The sequence below is a fragment of the Monopterus albus genome, unplaced genomic scaffold (assembly GCF_001952655.1).
Source record: "Monopterus albus unplaced genomic scaffold, M_albus_1.0 scaffold3.1, whole genome shotgun sequence".
Classification (NCBI taxonomy): Eukaryota; Metazoa; Chordata; class Actinopteri; order Synbranchiformes; family Synbranchidae; genus Monopterus; species Monopterus albus.
The window spans coordinates 11262271-11279021 of record NW_018127883.1 but is presented as its reverse complement, the minus strand read 5'-3'; the positions used below and the strand labels follow the sequence as shown (position 1 = coordinate 11279021).

Here is a 16751-nt window from a genome sequence, read left to right as displayed (position 1 = left end):
TTCTGTTGAAACCTGATAGGCTCGTCTGTTCTGCTCCTGCTCTTCTTGTTCTACACTGAATCTTTCTTTGCTGCATATCTAAAGAAGCTTACAGTGCAAGATTTAATCAGCCTCTTGGGACTGTGGTGTTTCATCCCTGATAAAATATGTCTGTGTAACTGTATTATTAACCATCCACAGTGCTTCACCTAGCTTACCAACTCTATCGGATTGTTTACTGATTGTTTATTCAGAAGGTGTGGGGCTCTAATCAGTATTTAAAAGCTCACATCATCTTTAACGGTGTTGATGATCATGTTTTGGGTGCTCTCTCCCCCCTCCTCCCCCATGGTCCTGCCTGTATTTCTTCTCTTCTGTTTCTGTCTGTGGGTGTGTCTAGCGGTGGCCCCTGGGCCTGGTCTGGGCCCCGCACCAGTGTCCCAGTTTGGAACCATGTCACGGCAGATTTCGCGGCACAACCCCTCCAATTCCTCTGTCTCTATGGTTTCGGCCACGGGCACCTACCGCCGGGCGCCATCGGTCACATCCCAGTTCTCCTTGCAACAGCAACAACAGCAGCAACAACAGCAGCCTCATATTAATGGAGGCACTCCTGGCTACAGTCAGAACTCAAGTAAGGTCCTGCTCTCTCCAGTCCCCACTTGCTTTATAGATTCCAAACTGTCGCAGAAGCACAAACCTCATTCTACCAATTCATGCACAGTCACTAATAAAAGCAAGCTAACTTTCGTAGTCACAAACATAGTTGCAAGTCGCTGCATTTCTGTCAGAATTATTGACTTTTCTCTTATCAGTAATGACGAAGAATGCCTTTTGAATTCTACAGCTGATACAATGTAGATAATGTCTGGTAGTGCACTGTCAAAATCTAGGCGCCACTTACAGGCTGTTCACAGGCCTTTAGGTCTTTTTCAAGATGTAATAACTACTTGCACCTTGAGAGGAGAGACAGACAGGAGATCTTTCAACTTGCTGGGAGTAGTTGTCTCTTAACAATGTGATCGTGCTACATATATGAATTGCATTTACACCTTGTCCAGATGTGGCTAATTACATTCAGTGAGTTCACAGTGTATTTATACTTTGCATTAAAATGCAAGTTCTCTGTACAGATAGGATATGTAGATACAAATTTATTAGTTAACCACCAAAATAACTGAGATTTTAGTGCCTTGTCTCCAGAAGATGATCATTGCCCTAGAGGTACATTTAGGATCCTGTGTGCATGCGTCTCTGTTGGTCCCTAGGTTAGGGTTGAGTAAATCATCTAGGAAACATCTGAAAATGTAAAATAACAATTCAAAGGACTGCAAAGTTGCATAACTCTGACAAGTCTGAAGGGAGTGCAGGAGCTGTGCCTGGGAATGGGGATGAGGTTGATAGACACAGAAGGCACACAGCACCCCCTTGTGGCCATTGTGAGCATTTTTTGTAGTGCGGTGAGTGGGACCATGACTTGTAGAAATCAAAGCGTAACCTGCAGTTTATCCTCTGGCTTCTGTGAGTCTCAGATACCATGTGAAGTCTCATCACAGTCACAGATGTTACTGAACTTTTCAGCCTTTCAACATTTGTGTCTGATCTGGTGAGATGCTGCAGCTACAGGCAGTTGTCTGAAGTCCTCGTCCAATGATTTTAATGATTAGTAATTTTCTGTATAAAAGGTTCAAAGTATGTAACATTAAAAAAGCATTAGCCAGTGGATTAGGGGCTAACCATTTCAGCACTTTATCTGTATCTGTTGTATATCACTCAGCCTCATTCAGTAGAAATGTCCAAGCTCAAAATTTCTGCAGTGTGTTAATGCATTTCTTTCATCAGTCCCTCTTACAGTCCATTTACTTGGGATTGGGTACACTCTTAACTGTCTTCTGTACATTCTTAGTGACTGATGGACATTCTCTTCTTTTTTCTTTGTTGCTCTTTCTCTACCACTGTCTTTTCTTTGCTGGCTTTCAGTGTCTATCGCTCCCCCTCCTCCCCCAATGCCCCAGCTGACTCCACAGATACCTCTAACTGGCTTTGTGGCCAGGATGCAGGAGAGCAGTAAGTGAACAGGCATTTCCAGACCACTCGCACTGTGCTCGTTCATCCTCTTCCGTTTTTCTTTTGAGATCAGTTAATGCCGACCTCTTGCAACAATGGTCTATTGAATAATATCTTTGAGTTCTTTCATAGTTAATGTAAATTTTAAGCAGCTTTATTTATTTGGGGACATTTCTGTTATTGTTTCTGGGGCGCAGCATTGCTGACAGCAGTACATCATCCTAATGTGTGATCCATGCTCTAACAGTGATGCAGCCTGCTTCATGGATATATTTTAAGACCTTACATACACGCTCTTCTGCATGTCATATTATTAATCCTGCATGACACGGCTGTTCCCCTCTCCGTAACTGTTGATCGGTATTGAACTTTTGAACCCACCTAGAATAATCTTTGTTCCACAGTTGCAGATACACCTACTCCACCTCCTCCCCCCCCTCTGGATGACATGGCCATATTTGATGAGTCTCCTCCCCCTCCGCCTCCTCCTCCAGTGGACTATGAGGAGGAGGATGCTGCCGTTGTGCACTACAACGACCCCTATGCTGATGGAGATCCGCAGTGGGCTCCTAAGAACTACATCGAGAAAGGTTTGCTGAGGACGAACAAATTATGGACATCTTGAAGTTTTCCACTGGATATACACTAAACAAACGTCTCCCTTTGTGTTTCCAGTGGTGGCCATCTACGACTACATCAAGGACAAAGATGATGAGCTGACATTCATGGAGGGAGCGATCATTTATGTTGTCAAGAAGAATGACGACGGCTGGTTTGAGGGCATGTGCAACGGCGTCACTGGCCTCTTCCCTGGGAACTACGTGGAGTCCGTCATGCACTACGCTGACTGAAGGGACGCTGTGGTAACAGCCTATTTATTCAGTCATATAATGAAACAAGAGACAGACAGAGCGCCTTGACTCCTGGGATGCACAGATGTAACTGTATGCTCCCCTTTTGATATAGCAGAATGTTCTTTCCTCTACTGATCGCAAATATAATGAAAAGTAATATCTATTTAGTTTACTTTGGTGTTATACGGGCAGGTGAGGGGACATTTATGGAAAAAAGTTTCTAAATAATTGGCCTGCACATTCTCATATGGGTTGAACTCGGAAGACTAGATTCACCTTTGCAGTATAGAACTGAATCATTTGTGAACAAGTATTTAGTTTGCTGGAACAAATGAAATGTTACTGTCACATCTGCACCTTCGGTCGAGGTGTTTGTACTCTCAGTTTGTATATTACATGAGCTGCAGCCACCTGGGTTTCTGTAAGATTGTAAGAGTCATCAGTGGTGCTCTCCTCGACTCCATAAGGCCCATTCCTAAAGGAAATACCTGCAGGTGTCTTGTCAAATTACAGGTTTAAATATTGTAAATGGGTTTTTCAAAAACAATTACTCCTGAAAATCAGTCTTGGCTTAACAGCATGCAAACTTTTAAGAGCTGTAATATAGTCTTAAGTTCTATTATGTTGAAATGTATTCACCTTTTTAATTTTTACTCCACTGTTGAAAATACTTTAGATTCTGAAGGAACTTTCAAGCTTTCCCAGGGTCTCGCCTTTTAAATGCTGATTTGCATTTGAAGGTAAAAATCATAAAAATAGTTTACCATTACATGTATTTACACCTCGTTGAAGCAAGAGAGAACAAATTCCATTTTTTGACTTAAGAAGCATTTTAAGATCGTCACATCACTGTAATGAATTTTATACTAAGCAAGACAAAATGCTCGTTTGCTAACAGGTAATAATGGACTGTGGTTCTGACAGCCGACAGGTGGTCTGCAGTGATGTTTAGACTGGAACGGTCATGCCTGACACTGCCATGTGACAATTCAGATGTTATGTTGTAGACCAGTAAACGGCTCTGATACCTCCTCCGTCTTCTCAGAGCAGCAATGAGCTGCTTTAGGTTCAAGACCCGGTGGTCACCAGTTACTGTTTCAGGATCCTGTAGCTTCAGTGGCAACAAAAGGTAAGTGAACCATTTGGAACCTTCTGCATTATTTGGTGATAAAATGTGATCTGATCTTCAACTAAGTCAAAAGTGTAGACAAACACCATGTGCTTAAGCTAATAACCACACAAACAGTTTTTCATGTGTTTAAATGTTGGGTTCAGTAAAGTGTTGGTGGAGAAAGTAAGTGAACCAGTTGAAGCTCCTTTGGCAGCATTAACCTCAAACCAGTGCCTCATGGGGCTGTGGATCAGACATGCACAGGAGTTTTGGACCATTGCTCCTCACAGAGCTGCTTCAGCTCCCACGACGTCTGGTGTGAAGTCATTCCACAGAATCTCCGTTGGGTCGAGCCCTGGGCTCTTACTGGCACACTCCAAATGCCAGATTTTCTTGTTTTGAAGCCATTCTGTAATGGGTTTACTTTAATGTTTAGGGTCACTGTGCTGCTGCATTCCTCCCGAGCCTCACCTTGTGGACAGCCACCCTGACGATATCCCGTAGGATAAACTTATGAATTCGTTTTCCCCTCCACAATGGCAGCAAAGCAGCCCTACATCATGATGCTCCTTTCACCATACTTTATTGCTGGTGTACAAGGAGGTTTTTTTGTTTTTGTTTTTTCCAAAGACCACCTTGACATTCCGATGAAACTAAGGTTGAATTGTTTGGGGAAAAAGACATGAAAAATTGTAACCGTTTGTGTGGTTATTAGCTTAAGCACAAGGTGTTTGTCTACATTTGTGACTAAATTATGTAGAAAATCTGGTCCTTCCAAATGGTTAACTTACTTGCCACAGTCATGCCTTGATATTATTTCCACTAAAAATGTGTCCAGCTCATGGGTAGAGATCTCTGCCCGTCTGCCCTCTTTGTACATATGAGTGAAAAATTAGTCTTTTATAATAAACGATTCTATGTACAACATGCATGTGTGGTTGCTGGAGTTAATCACAAAGCAGCAAAGGTGTATTAAATATAAAAAGAAACCTTTGTTTATTGAGTGCACAGTACTTGTTGTCAAGGCCTTGATTGTTACAGGACACTTTACAGTATAGATGTAATCTCGACATTTCACAGGACAATTGTTTGGCCTTTGAGGTGTAGACAAAGACTTTAAAGGACAAGGTTGTCAATTTTCTCCCTGTACAGCGACGAAAACCAACGGACTGCATCTACTCGCAGTTAATGTTTGTCAGTCTCCAGCCTGGATTCACCTTTTTGTCTGTGCCACAGACCTCTGTTGTTGTTGTTCGATTAAAAACAAAAATGAAACTGCTGCACTGGGTGGCGTTTCCTCAGTAAGACACACTAGACCCTGCTGCCGTTTTAAAATGTTGCTCCAAAAGCCCTGAACTGTTTACAGCATCTGAATCAAGGCTCAAGCACACGATCTCTGAAAATTCTTAACAAATATCAGGGTCCGGTGTTTAGAAATAAGGAAATATGCCAACCAGCGCACTGGTGAGTTTCTCTGATGTTTGTGCTTTTGAATGACAGTGGAGGTCTGTGACACAAAGATACCAACTGTGAGTTGAGGCAGTTCACTGTTGGTTTTAGCCTCTGCATGGGGACTGTTGAAAATACTGTCACTATAGAAAATACTTGACCTTATCCTCTAACACAGATCTAGACACACACTTGTATCTCATGTAATATACACTGCTGCACAGCTCAGGAGTAGCATGTACCAAACTGCAGTCACTCAGTCTGAGGCAAAGGAGGGTACAAGTGGGTTACATGTGTCAGTGCAATCTGTTAATTTATGATTTCCAAAATGATCACTGGGATTCCATATAGGAAATTTAAATCACAAGGATTTGCAATAAAATAAGAAGTATCTTATTGAGTGGCTCAGTCATGTATGTGCTAGGAGTGGTTGAGAGAGCCATGAAACATCAGAGAAACCCCTCCATGCTATTTTAATCCCTTGATTCTGGCTTATCAGCTTGTTACCTTATTAACTGGCACAAAAACAGCACCTGGGGACTTTTTGAACTGAGCTCTCATTGCTACATTCACTGTCGTCATCTTGACCCCGAGCTGTGCAGACACACAGGTGTGAGGTGAGGTAGCTGCCTGAAGTGAAGTCCGGCAGAGGAGGTTCACCTGTCTCTGGTGAGCACCATCTCTGTGAGCCTGATGAGGGCGTCTCGCTCTGGGGACGGCCTGAGCATACTTATTTGTCTGATGGCTTCCTGACAGTAGTGTTGGGCCAGGTAGTTGGTCTGCTGCACGCCATCGCTCTGAGACAAGACAGACAAGCGATCAGAACAGGTTCCATGCTGATTGAGTTTGTCCTGTTGTCAGTTGTGCATTCCCACTGGTAAAATACCAGATTGTTCATCTCAGCTGGACTACATTAAAGGATTAGAGCCACTTTAGAAAATAAGAGTCCCGACTTTAATCTCACAGTTCTGACTAATGTTGTTTTAAATGTAATAAGGAGCAGCCGAGTGGCAAAAAAGTATTCACATCAACCTCCCACTTCTAATTCAGTGTCAGAGAAATCTGGAATTTGACCACTACTCTCTCTCCCCCTTGGCAGAAAAGGCTGTCATCATTACAGGTATGAAAATGGCTTCAAAACAACCATCAGTTACACCTAATTTCACTAGTAAATGAACAAGAATTACGTTTATGCAACTTGCAAACATAATTAACTACTGGCATTTTGTGGTCACAAAATAAAACGTACAACCCCATGTATCAGTGTTCTCTTGTATCAGTGCTCCCTTAAAAGCCACAGCATGCAAACTAGAAGTCCTGTATATTATGTGCCTGCACAGCTTAAAGTCCTACAGTTCCACAGTCAATTTAAAACTACAATACATTTAAACTCTGGTCAAACAGTATTTAATTACTAATTTTTAATATTCATTAGTGCTGATTTACCATAAACATCACAGAGAAGCATGAAAATAGATTTGTCTCAATACCAGACGTCGGAGTACTGAGGACTGGATCAAATGTAACTGACTGTTTAGGACTTTAACTCTTGCATTTAATCAAAATATTTTCTAGAACCTGCAAACTTTTATTAACCATATATTTTATTGGTCCTACCTGGAGGACGTACTGCCAGGCTTGATCTACGTCGCCATTACAGCTGAAACGCCTCATGATCATTGCATGGAGCTCAGGAAACTGAAGAAAAAAAATAAAGGGTTAGGCATTCTCCATTATGGTTAAATCATAGGTCTACGTGCTCCAACCTTAAGATGTATAATTTGCAAAAACTGACACACCAGTACACCCAAACCAAAAGCACATCCTTAATCTCTATCCTACCGTGTGACCTGCAGCATCCTGTATCTACTGTATATATGAAATGTGGACGTTGGTCTCACCTGCTGACAAGCGAAGAGGACCGGTCCTGTGGCCAAGCCCAGTTTGAGATCTGCAGCAGCAGGCTTCCCCAACTGACTGGCTACAGATGTGAAGTCCAAGACATCGTCCACCAGCTAGAGCACAGAGAAAAATAATGACATGTTCAATGCTGTGTAAACTGAGTTTAAGTCCAATGTTGTGGATGAAAACCAAATGCACAGGGTTCCCACTTATCAAACAAACTTTATCTGGCTGATACAGATTATCAAAATATCATATATATCTATATCAGATTTAACTGGCAGGGATTCAGAAAGACAAACATTCAAACTGTGACCAGATCTGCCAGAATGATCAGATCTTACCTGGAAAGCAATGCCCACATTCTTCCCATATTGGTAGGCTATTTCATGAACCTCAGGATCCGAATTCACCAGAATGGACACCTTAAATAAAAGAACAGGCAGTCAACAAAAAACAGTAAGTGCAGAAACTGAGTCTTTTCACCATCGCTGAGATATTTGAGGGGAACCAGAACGTACATACTGCTTTACAGCTGTTTGCAATCAGACTTGCTGTCTTCTTGAAGGTTTTCTCCAGATAGTGTTTAAATCTCTCGTTCTCGTTCTCTTTGGAACCCAGCTGCATGAATTCACCTGGAAGCACAGTTGGAAAACAGTATGTAGGGAATTCCTGGCTCCAGACTCTGGAACGATCTGCCTCTACACATTAGATAGCCCATTGACATTCACATGTATATTATTAGGCTCCTCCCACCAACTGCAGCTTGTAACGTACAATAAACATTATGAAACTGATAACTCACAGAGCAAACTAGGGATGTAATGATATTTGCATGTCATCTCTTTAGTATAATTGCATTCAGGTCACAGAATTTCAATCTGACATAGCGGATGCTTCATCATTGACTTTTACAGCTGTTAAGCAGCAACATTTCAGTTATGTTTCAAGAAATGGGCAAGTGTACAAACAGTTTAGTCATTCAGGGCCAAGGACAATTCATGCCAGGTTTTTGCACATGCTTAGGTCACAGCTGGCTACTTCTACTATAAAAAAGAAGGAAAGCAGGAGCACTTTGGGTTAAGGAAAACCATGGAAAAACTTTTTTTATTTTTAGTAAAAGGGCATTTTTTCATCTTGTTTCTTAATTTTTATATTGTGATAAATATCAGGTTGCGGACTTTTTATCGTGGCAATATCGTACCATGGGTTTTTGGTATCGTTACATCCCCTGAGCAAACTGCATGAATAGTTTGAGTGCTGTAACATACCTCGCACCAGGTCCTCCAGCACCTGGCACAACACTTTCACCACCATGTTGTTACCGATACGAGCCAAAGCCATGGAGGCGGCGGACAGGATGAAATCTCCTGCCAAGATAGCCTGCAAGAAAATACAAAAAATATATACATACCATCAAACAATGATAAGTAAAGTGACATGTCAAACATGAGTTGAGGTTTCTGAGCTGGTTTTATTTTTACCTTTTTTTCACCCCACACTTCATTGATGGTTCTCTTTCCCCTTCGTCTGTCTGATCCATCTATGACATCATCATGCACCAGGCTGGCAGTGTGGATCATTTCTGAGATCATGGCTATGGCCCTCTGCCCTGGGAGCAGATCTCTGCATAGAAGGCAGACAACAGATAGCAGCAAGTGAGGGGAAATACGATCCTGGATTATGCTTCATAGCATAACTGAGCAAGATTTATAGGGTGCATCTTCTGTGTGTCACAGCTCACTTGTTGGCTAGTGGAAAAAAAACAAAAAACTATGCAATGTTACTGTGACCACAGGGACACTAATGTTGTGCTAGTGTATTTTTACCCATCTCTGTTGCTGTGGATGTTTAGAGCCCGGGCCATTAGGACAACTATCATTGGTCGGATTGCCTTGCCCTTGCCATCAAAGTAGTAGTCACAGAGAAACTTCAGCTCTTGTCTGGATACAAACAGTTCCTGTGAAGCAGAGTAAGAAATACAATGTCTTTTATTCATTCATTTTCTACCGCTTAGTCCCTGAACGGGGTCCGGGGGGCCCGGGCAATCCCGGCCGGCAATCGGGCGAAGGCGGGGTACACCCTGGACAGGTCGCCAATCCATCGCAGGACAATGCCTTTTATTTCAGCCATAATCAGCTGGTGTTTGAAATAAACATCAACCAAACACCAGCTGACAATAAAATGCCTTAACTGCTAACTGAGGTCTTTGCAGACAGGTCGAGCTCCAGCAGCAGCCACAGCAACTTGCTGCAACCACAGTGCAAGTGTAGCTATGGCTGCTTGTTAATAGTTGTGTGTTGGGGCTTAAGCACAATGCAGCATATGGAAATTTATATAACATTAAATATAGCTGTAGATATACTCGATATTATATTAGCAGTGATAATCAAGATCATGTGGTGCTCACAATGTGAAAAATTGTAGCACGCCACTGTATTTATAATCTATTTTATTGCAAATGGCAATGTGAGAGCATCTGGCTCAATGTACAGCAAGTTAAAATTAACAGTTATGTGTTCATATGTCAAACCTATGTAAAATATAATGACCTACTAAATGCACAATGTTTAGGCTGCTTTCATGTAGCTGGTTCAATGCTGACCTGTCACACAACACAACATAAAGTCTCTAATTTGCATATGCCACACTGGAGCTCAGCTCTATTGCATTTCTGAAGATGACAACACTGGAACAATTGTTCCTGCAGCTTCAGGATTTGACACTATATTAGCTTCCCTTCAATAAAGGTTTATGATGGCCAGTATAGAAAAGAGAGGCCAAAAACAAATCTTTTCTATAGGAGGGAGACGAATGAACATGCTGTAAGGAGGCTAAAAGAGGATTTTATGGGGCAAAACTGGGAATCAGTTTACAGAGAGGAAGACTTAGATAAAGCATATGAGCAATACATGATTCTGCACATAAAAGAACATTGAAAAGCTATATAAACATTTTTTTTTCCATTTATACCAAGTTTTCTTTAATGTAGTACAACCAAAATGACATGTTTTTTAATTTCCTCTCCTGACACTCATTTTACCATAAAACTAATCTATACTTTGATGGTGCCATTTCAAAGATTTTATGGAAAATGTACCTTTTTGATGTCATCATATAAACTCTTTAGGTCTCTCTGGGCTAAGGTGAAGGGATCCTTGTGTTTTGCATCACTGTGTATCGTTCTGCACCAGCAGGACTGAAGTGTGGGACCCAGTATCTGTGCCTTGTTTCTGAAGAGGGAGAAAGAATAAACGTGAAACATACAGTTGTTCAGAAGTTACATTTAAAAATGCACTCTTTGTAAACAGCCTAACATTAGAAGTTGTACATTAAGAAATTTACTGAACTGGGTGATTATGAGGCTGCGTATCTGAAAAATACTTTTTTTTTTTTTTTATCACTATGGTTTGGCTGACAACTGAGCCAGACACCGTGCCTTGACACCTTTTTAATATAGATGTTCTGGCATCGTGTAGCATTAAAGCATTAATACAATTATTGCATGTTACTAAATACTGACTAAGTGTACATTAAGCCAGTGATTCCCAACCACTGTGCTGTGTGCCTTGAGAAATCATCAGGTGTGCCGTACTCTAAGCGAGCGGCGTGTAGCGACAGGCAGAACAATTACATGCTCTTCCACTAGCAGGCAGCATGACTGCTATAAAGACGGAAAAAGAGAGCTTTTGAGGAAGAATATCAGCTTTGTGTTCAACTAAACAGGCCCAGGTTTCACACTGAGTAAGTAAATTGAGACTAGATTTTCATTATATTTCAGTAAATATACTTTTTGTGACACTTTTGTTTGGTGGTGTGCCTTGTGATTTTTCTAATGTAAAATATGTGCCGTGGCTCAAAAAGGTTGGGAAACACTGCATTAAGGAATGTAACAATATACTAAAATTGTGGTCAAAGGTTTGGTCACAATACAAAGCCTCTGATTCAGACAGGTCACATCACAACTCGCCTGGTGATGGATGAGGTGAAGCTGGACATCCTCTGGTTTCTCTGTGCTGGTGATGCTGGAGGCTGCCTCTGGAAGGACCCGATAGGTAAAGAATGAGTAGATTATAGGATATTCTACTGTAACTTTGTCCATTTAGAAAACAAACATGCATTATTCAAGTGACCTGGGTTAATTTACTTATTCATGTATGCCTTTATTGTTTTTAGTAAAGCTGGGGGGGAGTTTCTATTCTACAACTCATAATGGGTTACCTGTTTTTGAACACGCTCACCGATACTGGGCTATAATGACTCAGTGGTTAGGGGGACATTGTTGGCCATCAAAGCACAAAAACACCACAGATGGGGATAAATATCTCTGACTCAACACCAGTCGGGCAGAACTTATGAAGCCTCTTGGATGAGAGGTGAAACGTCTTCGACCTAGAAATCTAGTCCAGTTGATTTTTCTAAGTTTTTTCATGACCTGGATGATTGAGAATCTGCACGGACTTAATGAATTTATGTAGGTGCAAAAATAATCGAAATGAATGGGAACTTGGCCACAAACTGGTTATGGTTATTTAGACAGATTCTTAAGCAAACCATAGGTCTTAGTGCAGCTTCCCTCTAATGTCTTGACCTGTATGTTTGCTCAGATCAAACTCTGAACTAGCAAACATCCTCTGCAACAAGTCACCAGTTACTTGAATTCTTACAAAATGCAGGAAACTCGTGCAATAGACTAGTTGTCAGGAAATGTCACAAAAACTTAAGCAACATTTTAACCGAATAAGACCATCTTTAAGTGGAACCGGATGATAGCAAGTATGACCTTCCGGAGTTTGACAGCACCCTCTCCGGTGTCTTGCCTGCCAGAAAACTCACCTCGTTCCCCGGCCTTGAGCTCCAAGACACCTGTCCCAGCAAAAACGCGGAGGAGGACACAGATCTGCCGTTAAAATGCCACACTGTTTCATATGAACTCATGTTCATACAGACTGTACTCCACCTCCTACAATGCCTCCACCAGGGAGCCGCCATGTCTTCGAGCAGCACGCGCCTGGCATGCCGGAACCGGAAGCCAGTAATGTGACGTAGGTGGAGGACCTTTCATAACAAGGGTTTCAGGAAGCTCAAAGAAACATGATTACGTTCGAACAAAAGTACGTGTCATGCAGTAGTATTTGGATCTAAACGAACAGTACGACATTTTTCTCTCCCAAAAATGTATCAGCATCAGTGTTTGCTACGCCGCCAGTAGCTAGCTGGGTGGCTAACAGCTAACTTAGTATTTGTAAACAGTAATTAGCCATATGGGATATTTCCACGAAAATTACGTTCACCTACCTTTTTATTAGTCACCAATCGATCCTCTCTGCAGAAGCATTCTCAATCGATGAGCTCGGTACTGTGAAAAACTGCATATTCTCCAGATCCCTTCCAACTCCACTTAAAAGGCCCGTCTAAGGTGATGCTGCAGTGTCGTCAGCAGCATCACAAATGCCACTATAAATTCGACAACAATTTTTTTTTACAGTAGTTTCAACATGATGTTATCGAGGGAAGTTTAGATTTACATGTAGCTCTAACACAATCTGATGATTTCCTGCATGGCGGCCATCAGGTAAAGATGGATTATAGACAATAAATGAAACACAAACTAAACATAAACGCTACTAAGTTTGCTTCAATGCAAAAACTTTTTTTTTCAGTGCAAATATAAAAACATCTCCTTTGGTGTAAAGCAGACACATGCTGTATTTTGAATTACACCATAGTTAATATTTACAAGACACAGTGTTCATCTCTGTCTAGTAAATCAGTTTAAACTCAGTCTTTATCGAATGTGCACATATTGTATCATTTCTGTGTCTCCACAGATGAGGACACACGCATGTTTTAATGCTTTTCATGTGTGTATTAGATGTGGGCTCTTGATAACTTGTCATTGCACAAACACTTCTCTGATTGGCCCCGTATGTACCTCAACCGGCCCAGTGTGTGAGCAAAAAGATGTAATGTTGACTGTACCGCTGGTTTGGTAGCCAGGGGTTTTCTGAAATGTTCATTTTCTTCTTGTTCAGATAAGAAAATAACACCGATTTGGATCGTCAAAACAGGATGAAAAGTAAGTCTGTACAGTACTTATTAATGTTGATTCAACTGTGAAAGGTGTAAATATTTGATATTAAGATTGTGAAATAAATAAAAAGGAATTTACTTTTACAAATGTATGTAACATGGAGACTTGAGAGAAACACTGATTGCATCTCACACATGTAAATATGTGCTGATGGCCGAGTCTGCCATAAGGAAAGCCGAAATGAATGGGTTTTCTGAGGTATGTACATTATCTGGTAAATAACTGCTATAAAACATATAAATGCCAGTTTCCAAAACCAGAGTAATGTTGCTTTACTTATCTGTGACAAGCTGTGACATGTTTCTGCCACTAGGTGAGGCTGCTCTACCATATCCTCTCTTCCCCCTTTGTTACACAAGAAACTGCAGAGGAGGGGCTATGCAGCAAGACCGCCACTGTGGGCTAAGAGGTTCAAACTCAGCTGTTCTTCAACAGTTACTCATGAGTTAAGCATCTTTTAATTTTAGATTGCTGCTGGAATAAACACAAAGATTCTGATTTGGAAGATGTCTTGTCATTTTTTTTCAATATACACAACATTTCACCCTATTTACATACAGTTCAGTAGGCACACACCAGAGCCGGTCCAGTGATTGTTCATTATTCTGTATTTCTTTGTGTCTCTGGGGAATTAAATTGAACTTTAATCCAGAGTTGCTGCTTTAGATTTATGTACAGTATGCCATATACCATATGTTTTAAACATCTACTGGCAGCAGGTTTTGTCTGATTATAGGAAGAAGACTACTAATTCAATCAAATTATGTTATGTTATTCATACATTTTTTTATGCCACCAAGACTTTTTACCTATGTACTTGGGAGCTATTATTTAGGTGACAGTACTAACTGGGTATGTATTTAACAGTATTTACAGCCCTCCATGCAAACATTTGACAATATATACAATTCTATAAAAGTCTTGAGAGCATTACTTTTTTGTAAATAAAAGTCACCATTGTCTCTGAATCCAAGTTTAACTTATAGGTTCAACTCTTTGGTCTAAAGAATACATTTGGTTGTGTCTTAGACAAGTACATAAAACAATGAATCTTGGATTGATGAATGCCTATATTATTGAAGAGATTAAGTCTGTGTTAACCTCCACCGGCTTCAACTACGATGTAAAGAGTAGCTGTTTGGGCAAAATTAAAAAAGGTTGTTTAAATTCGGCTCCCAGGTTATTGATTGCCACGCTTCTTCTGCATGGCTAGCATCAGTTCTGACATGAAGTCTCCATCTCCTCCTTGCAATGAGGGTGTAGTCCTCGCTGGTGGAGCAGGAGGCATCTTCCTAACTGATCCAGTGGGCCGCACCGCTGCTCTTGGGGCAGGAGCAGCAGCAGCAGGTGGAGGAGGTGGTGGAGGCGGAGGAGGTGCTCCAGCCCCAGTGAATACTGGCTGAGGTGGAGGAGGTGGCAAAAACCCTGGATCTGGTGGTGGAGGAGGCAAAGACTGGTCCATAGCCTCAAAACTAGCTGGAGGAGGTGGTGGTGGTAGAGAGTTCGCATGCAGTGGAGGAGGGGGTGGCAGTGTACCAAAACCAGAGGCTGGAGGAGGGGGTGGAAGGAAGTCTGGTGGGGTCTCTGAAAGGTCGTCAGTTGGTGGGGTTGGTGGTGGAGGAGGGAGGTTGTCCACCGCTTGTGGATGGTGGGGGAAGTTGGTTGGCTGGTGTCGCTTTGCGCAACTCTTGGCAGCCAGAGGAGGCGGTGGAGGAGGGAGGAATGGGTCTGGAGGTGGTGGGGGAAGAACCTCAAATGGTGGTGGGGGTAGAACATTTCCAAAGTCCTGAGGAGATAACATAATGATACAGGGGGTCTACACTTCTACACTGAATTGATGCTGTGAGTGGCATCATGGGAAATATAGGATTCAGCAGTTTTTAGCTTGACTCATACCAAGGACTACAAGTCAGGACATCTCTGCTTAGTTGATTCTGCTTTTTGTGAGTCGTCCAACTTTAATAATACATAACAAATCGGTGGAGCACCCTTTTCAATAATTAATCAAAAATGCCAAACACTGGTTCTAGTTTTTCAAACATGAGAATTAGCAGTAACACTTTAATTTGTTTCTGTAATTTCTAAGGCAGTTTCCTGGAAAGCATAATGTAATTGGGTAGTAACTGTATACAAAAGAGAAAGTTCTCAAACAGTCATTTGAGTTCAGTTTATTGTTTACTTCAGGGCTGCAACTGATCATTTTTGCCATTGATTAATCCAATTATTTTCTGAACTAATAACTTTCTGAACACTTGCATGTATTGGGTGAATCGGAATAATTAGTTTTAGGTGCACCAGTTAAACTGTTTCTCAATTTTCTATGACGTTATTACCAAACCACAGAATCATTTCCAGGAACTTCTTTTATGAATTTACTGTTACAAGCGAGTCCCTGTCTAGAGAATTATAATTGTGGGATTTGTTGATACAATAAATGCAAAAGCATCACTCTGGAATTTGGGACATTTTTCACTATTTTAACACGTTATAGCATGAACAAATAATCAGTAGATGAACAGATTTTTTTTTTTACCTGTCCTGATTGTGGCTTGGGAACGTGCCCGTTTGCCTGGCTCTGTGATTTAGCTAGAAGAGAAGAAACACCATGAGTGAACAAAGGAAATATTAGTACAAATGTAACCACATTTGGCTCGTTTCAAATCAATGAAACATTCAATTGTGTGTCGTGCTACCTTTGATGGTGGGTGAGGGCGTTGATGAGCTGGAGCTTGATGGAGTGCTGCGGTTTGTCCACACCGCGCTGACAGCTGCCTTCTTCTCAGATGTTTTATAGTTTGAATACAACAAGGCACCGTACTGGAAGTGACCGAACACCACAGAGCATGACTCTATAACTTCTGGTTTTGTGGGCATTATACTGTACATTGCTATTAAAAGCAGAGTTGTTCACATTTACCTTTGCAATCCGTATTCCAGTGACCCAAAGATTCATGCTCCATGCGTCATCACAGCACAGGTACTTGATGTACTGAGAATCTTTCTGGATCTGAGGATGCTGTAAAGACAAATCCACACAATAAACATGATAGAACAAATGTTATCTGTTTATATACAGTGTTACATAACTGTTTTCATTATGTTTTAAACTGCAGATAAGTGAGATTCCTGTAAAACAACTAATCAAATAGTTACAGAAAATTCACCGTCAGCTATTTTGATATTGTGTTATTTATCATAATCCTAATAAAATTCTAATAAACCCCTCATTCTGACCTCCCAGTTGTGAGAATCTGCTGTTTGGCAGTCATATGTGATAGTAGACTGAGTATTTTGG

The 16751-nt window shown here is 41.3% G+C and overlaps 3 protein-coding genes across 10 annotated transcripts in view; 1 reads left to right on the top strand and 2 right to left on the bottom strand.

Annotated features, from left to right (window-relative positions):
- abi1a (abl-interactor 1a) overlaps positions 1 to 5000 on the top strand; it is a 37983-nt gene extending 32983 nt beyond the window's left edge. For 4 of the 7 annotated variants that reach the window (XM_020602383.1, XM_020602390.1, XM_020602410.1 and 1 more), the window contains 4 exons: positions 380 to 613; positions 1960 to 2046; positions 2451 to 2636; positions 2722 to 5000. In XM_020602383.1, the coding sequence (XP_020458039.1) occupies positions 380 to 613; positions 1960 to 2046; positions 2451 to 2636; positions 2722 to 2897 (683 nt within the window). In that variant the 3' untranslated portion in view covers positions 2898 to 5000. The remainder of the gene's footprint in view (positions 1 to 379; positions 614 to 1959; positions 2047 to 2450; positions 2637 to 2721) is intronic. The other 3 variants (XM_020602400.1, XM_020602425.1, XM_020602435.1) reach the window with 1 other exon arrangement.
- Positions 4620 to 12839, bottom strand: pdss1 (prenyl (decaprenyl) diphosphate synthase, subunit 1). The gene is made up of 12 exons (XM_020602446.1): positions 12661 to 12839; positions 12199 to 12420; positions 11333 to 11400; positions 10463 to 10595; positions 9192 to 9322; positions 8847 to 8988; positions 8634 to 8745; positions 7888 to 7997; positions 7707 to 7787; positions 7362 to 7475; positions 7078 to 7158; positions 4620 to 6257 (listed from the first exon to the last, which is right to left on the bottom strand). Exons 2-12 carry the CDS (start codon positions 12352 to 12354, stop codon positions 6117 to 6119), a joined length of 1269 nt encoding a protein of 422 aa, XP_020458102.1. The 5' UTR covers positions 12355 to 12420; positions 12661 to 12839; the 3' UTR covers positions 4620 to 6116.
- Positions 12661 to 16751, bottom strand: part of apbb1ip (amyloid beta (A4) precursor protein-binding, family B, member 1 interacting protein) — a 37062-nt gene continuing 32971 nt past the window's right edge. For both annotated transcript variants that reach the window (XM_020602361.1, XM_020602369.1), the window contains 4 exons: positions 16374 to 16472; positions 16150 to 16273; positions 15990 to 16042; positions 12661 to 15242 (listed from right to left, as the gene is read on the bottom strand). In XM_020602361.1, coding sequence (XP_020458017.1) covers positions 14637 to 15242; positions 15990 to 16042; positions 16150 to 16273; positions 16374 to 16472 — 882 coding nt within the window. In that variant the 3' untranslated portion in view covers positions 12661 to 14636. The remainder of the gene's footprint in view (positions 15243 to 15989; positions 16043 to 16149; positions 16274 to 16373; positions 16473 to 16751) is intronic.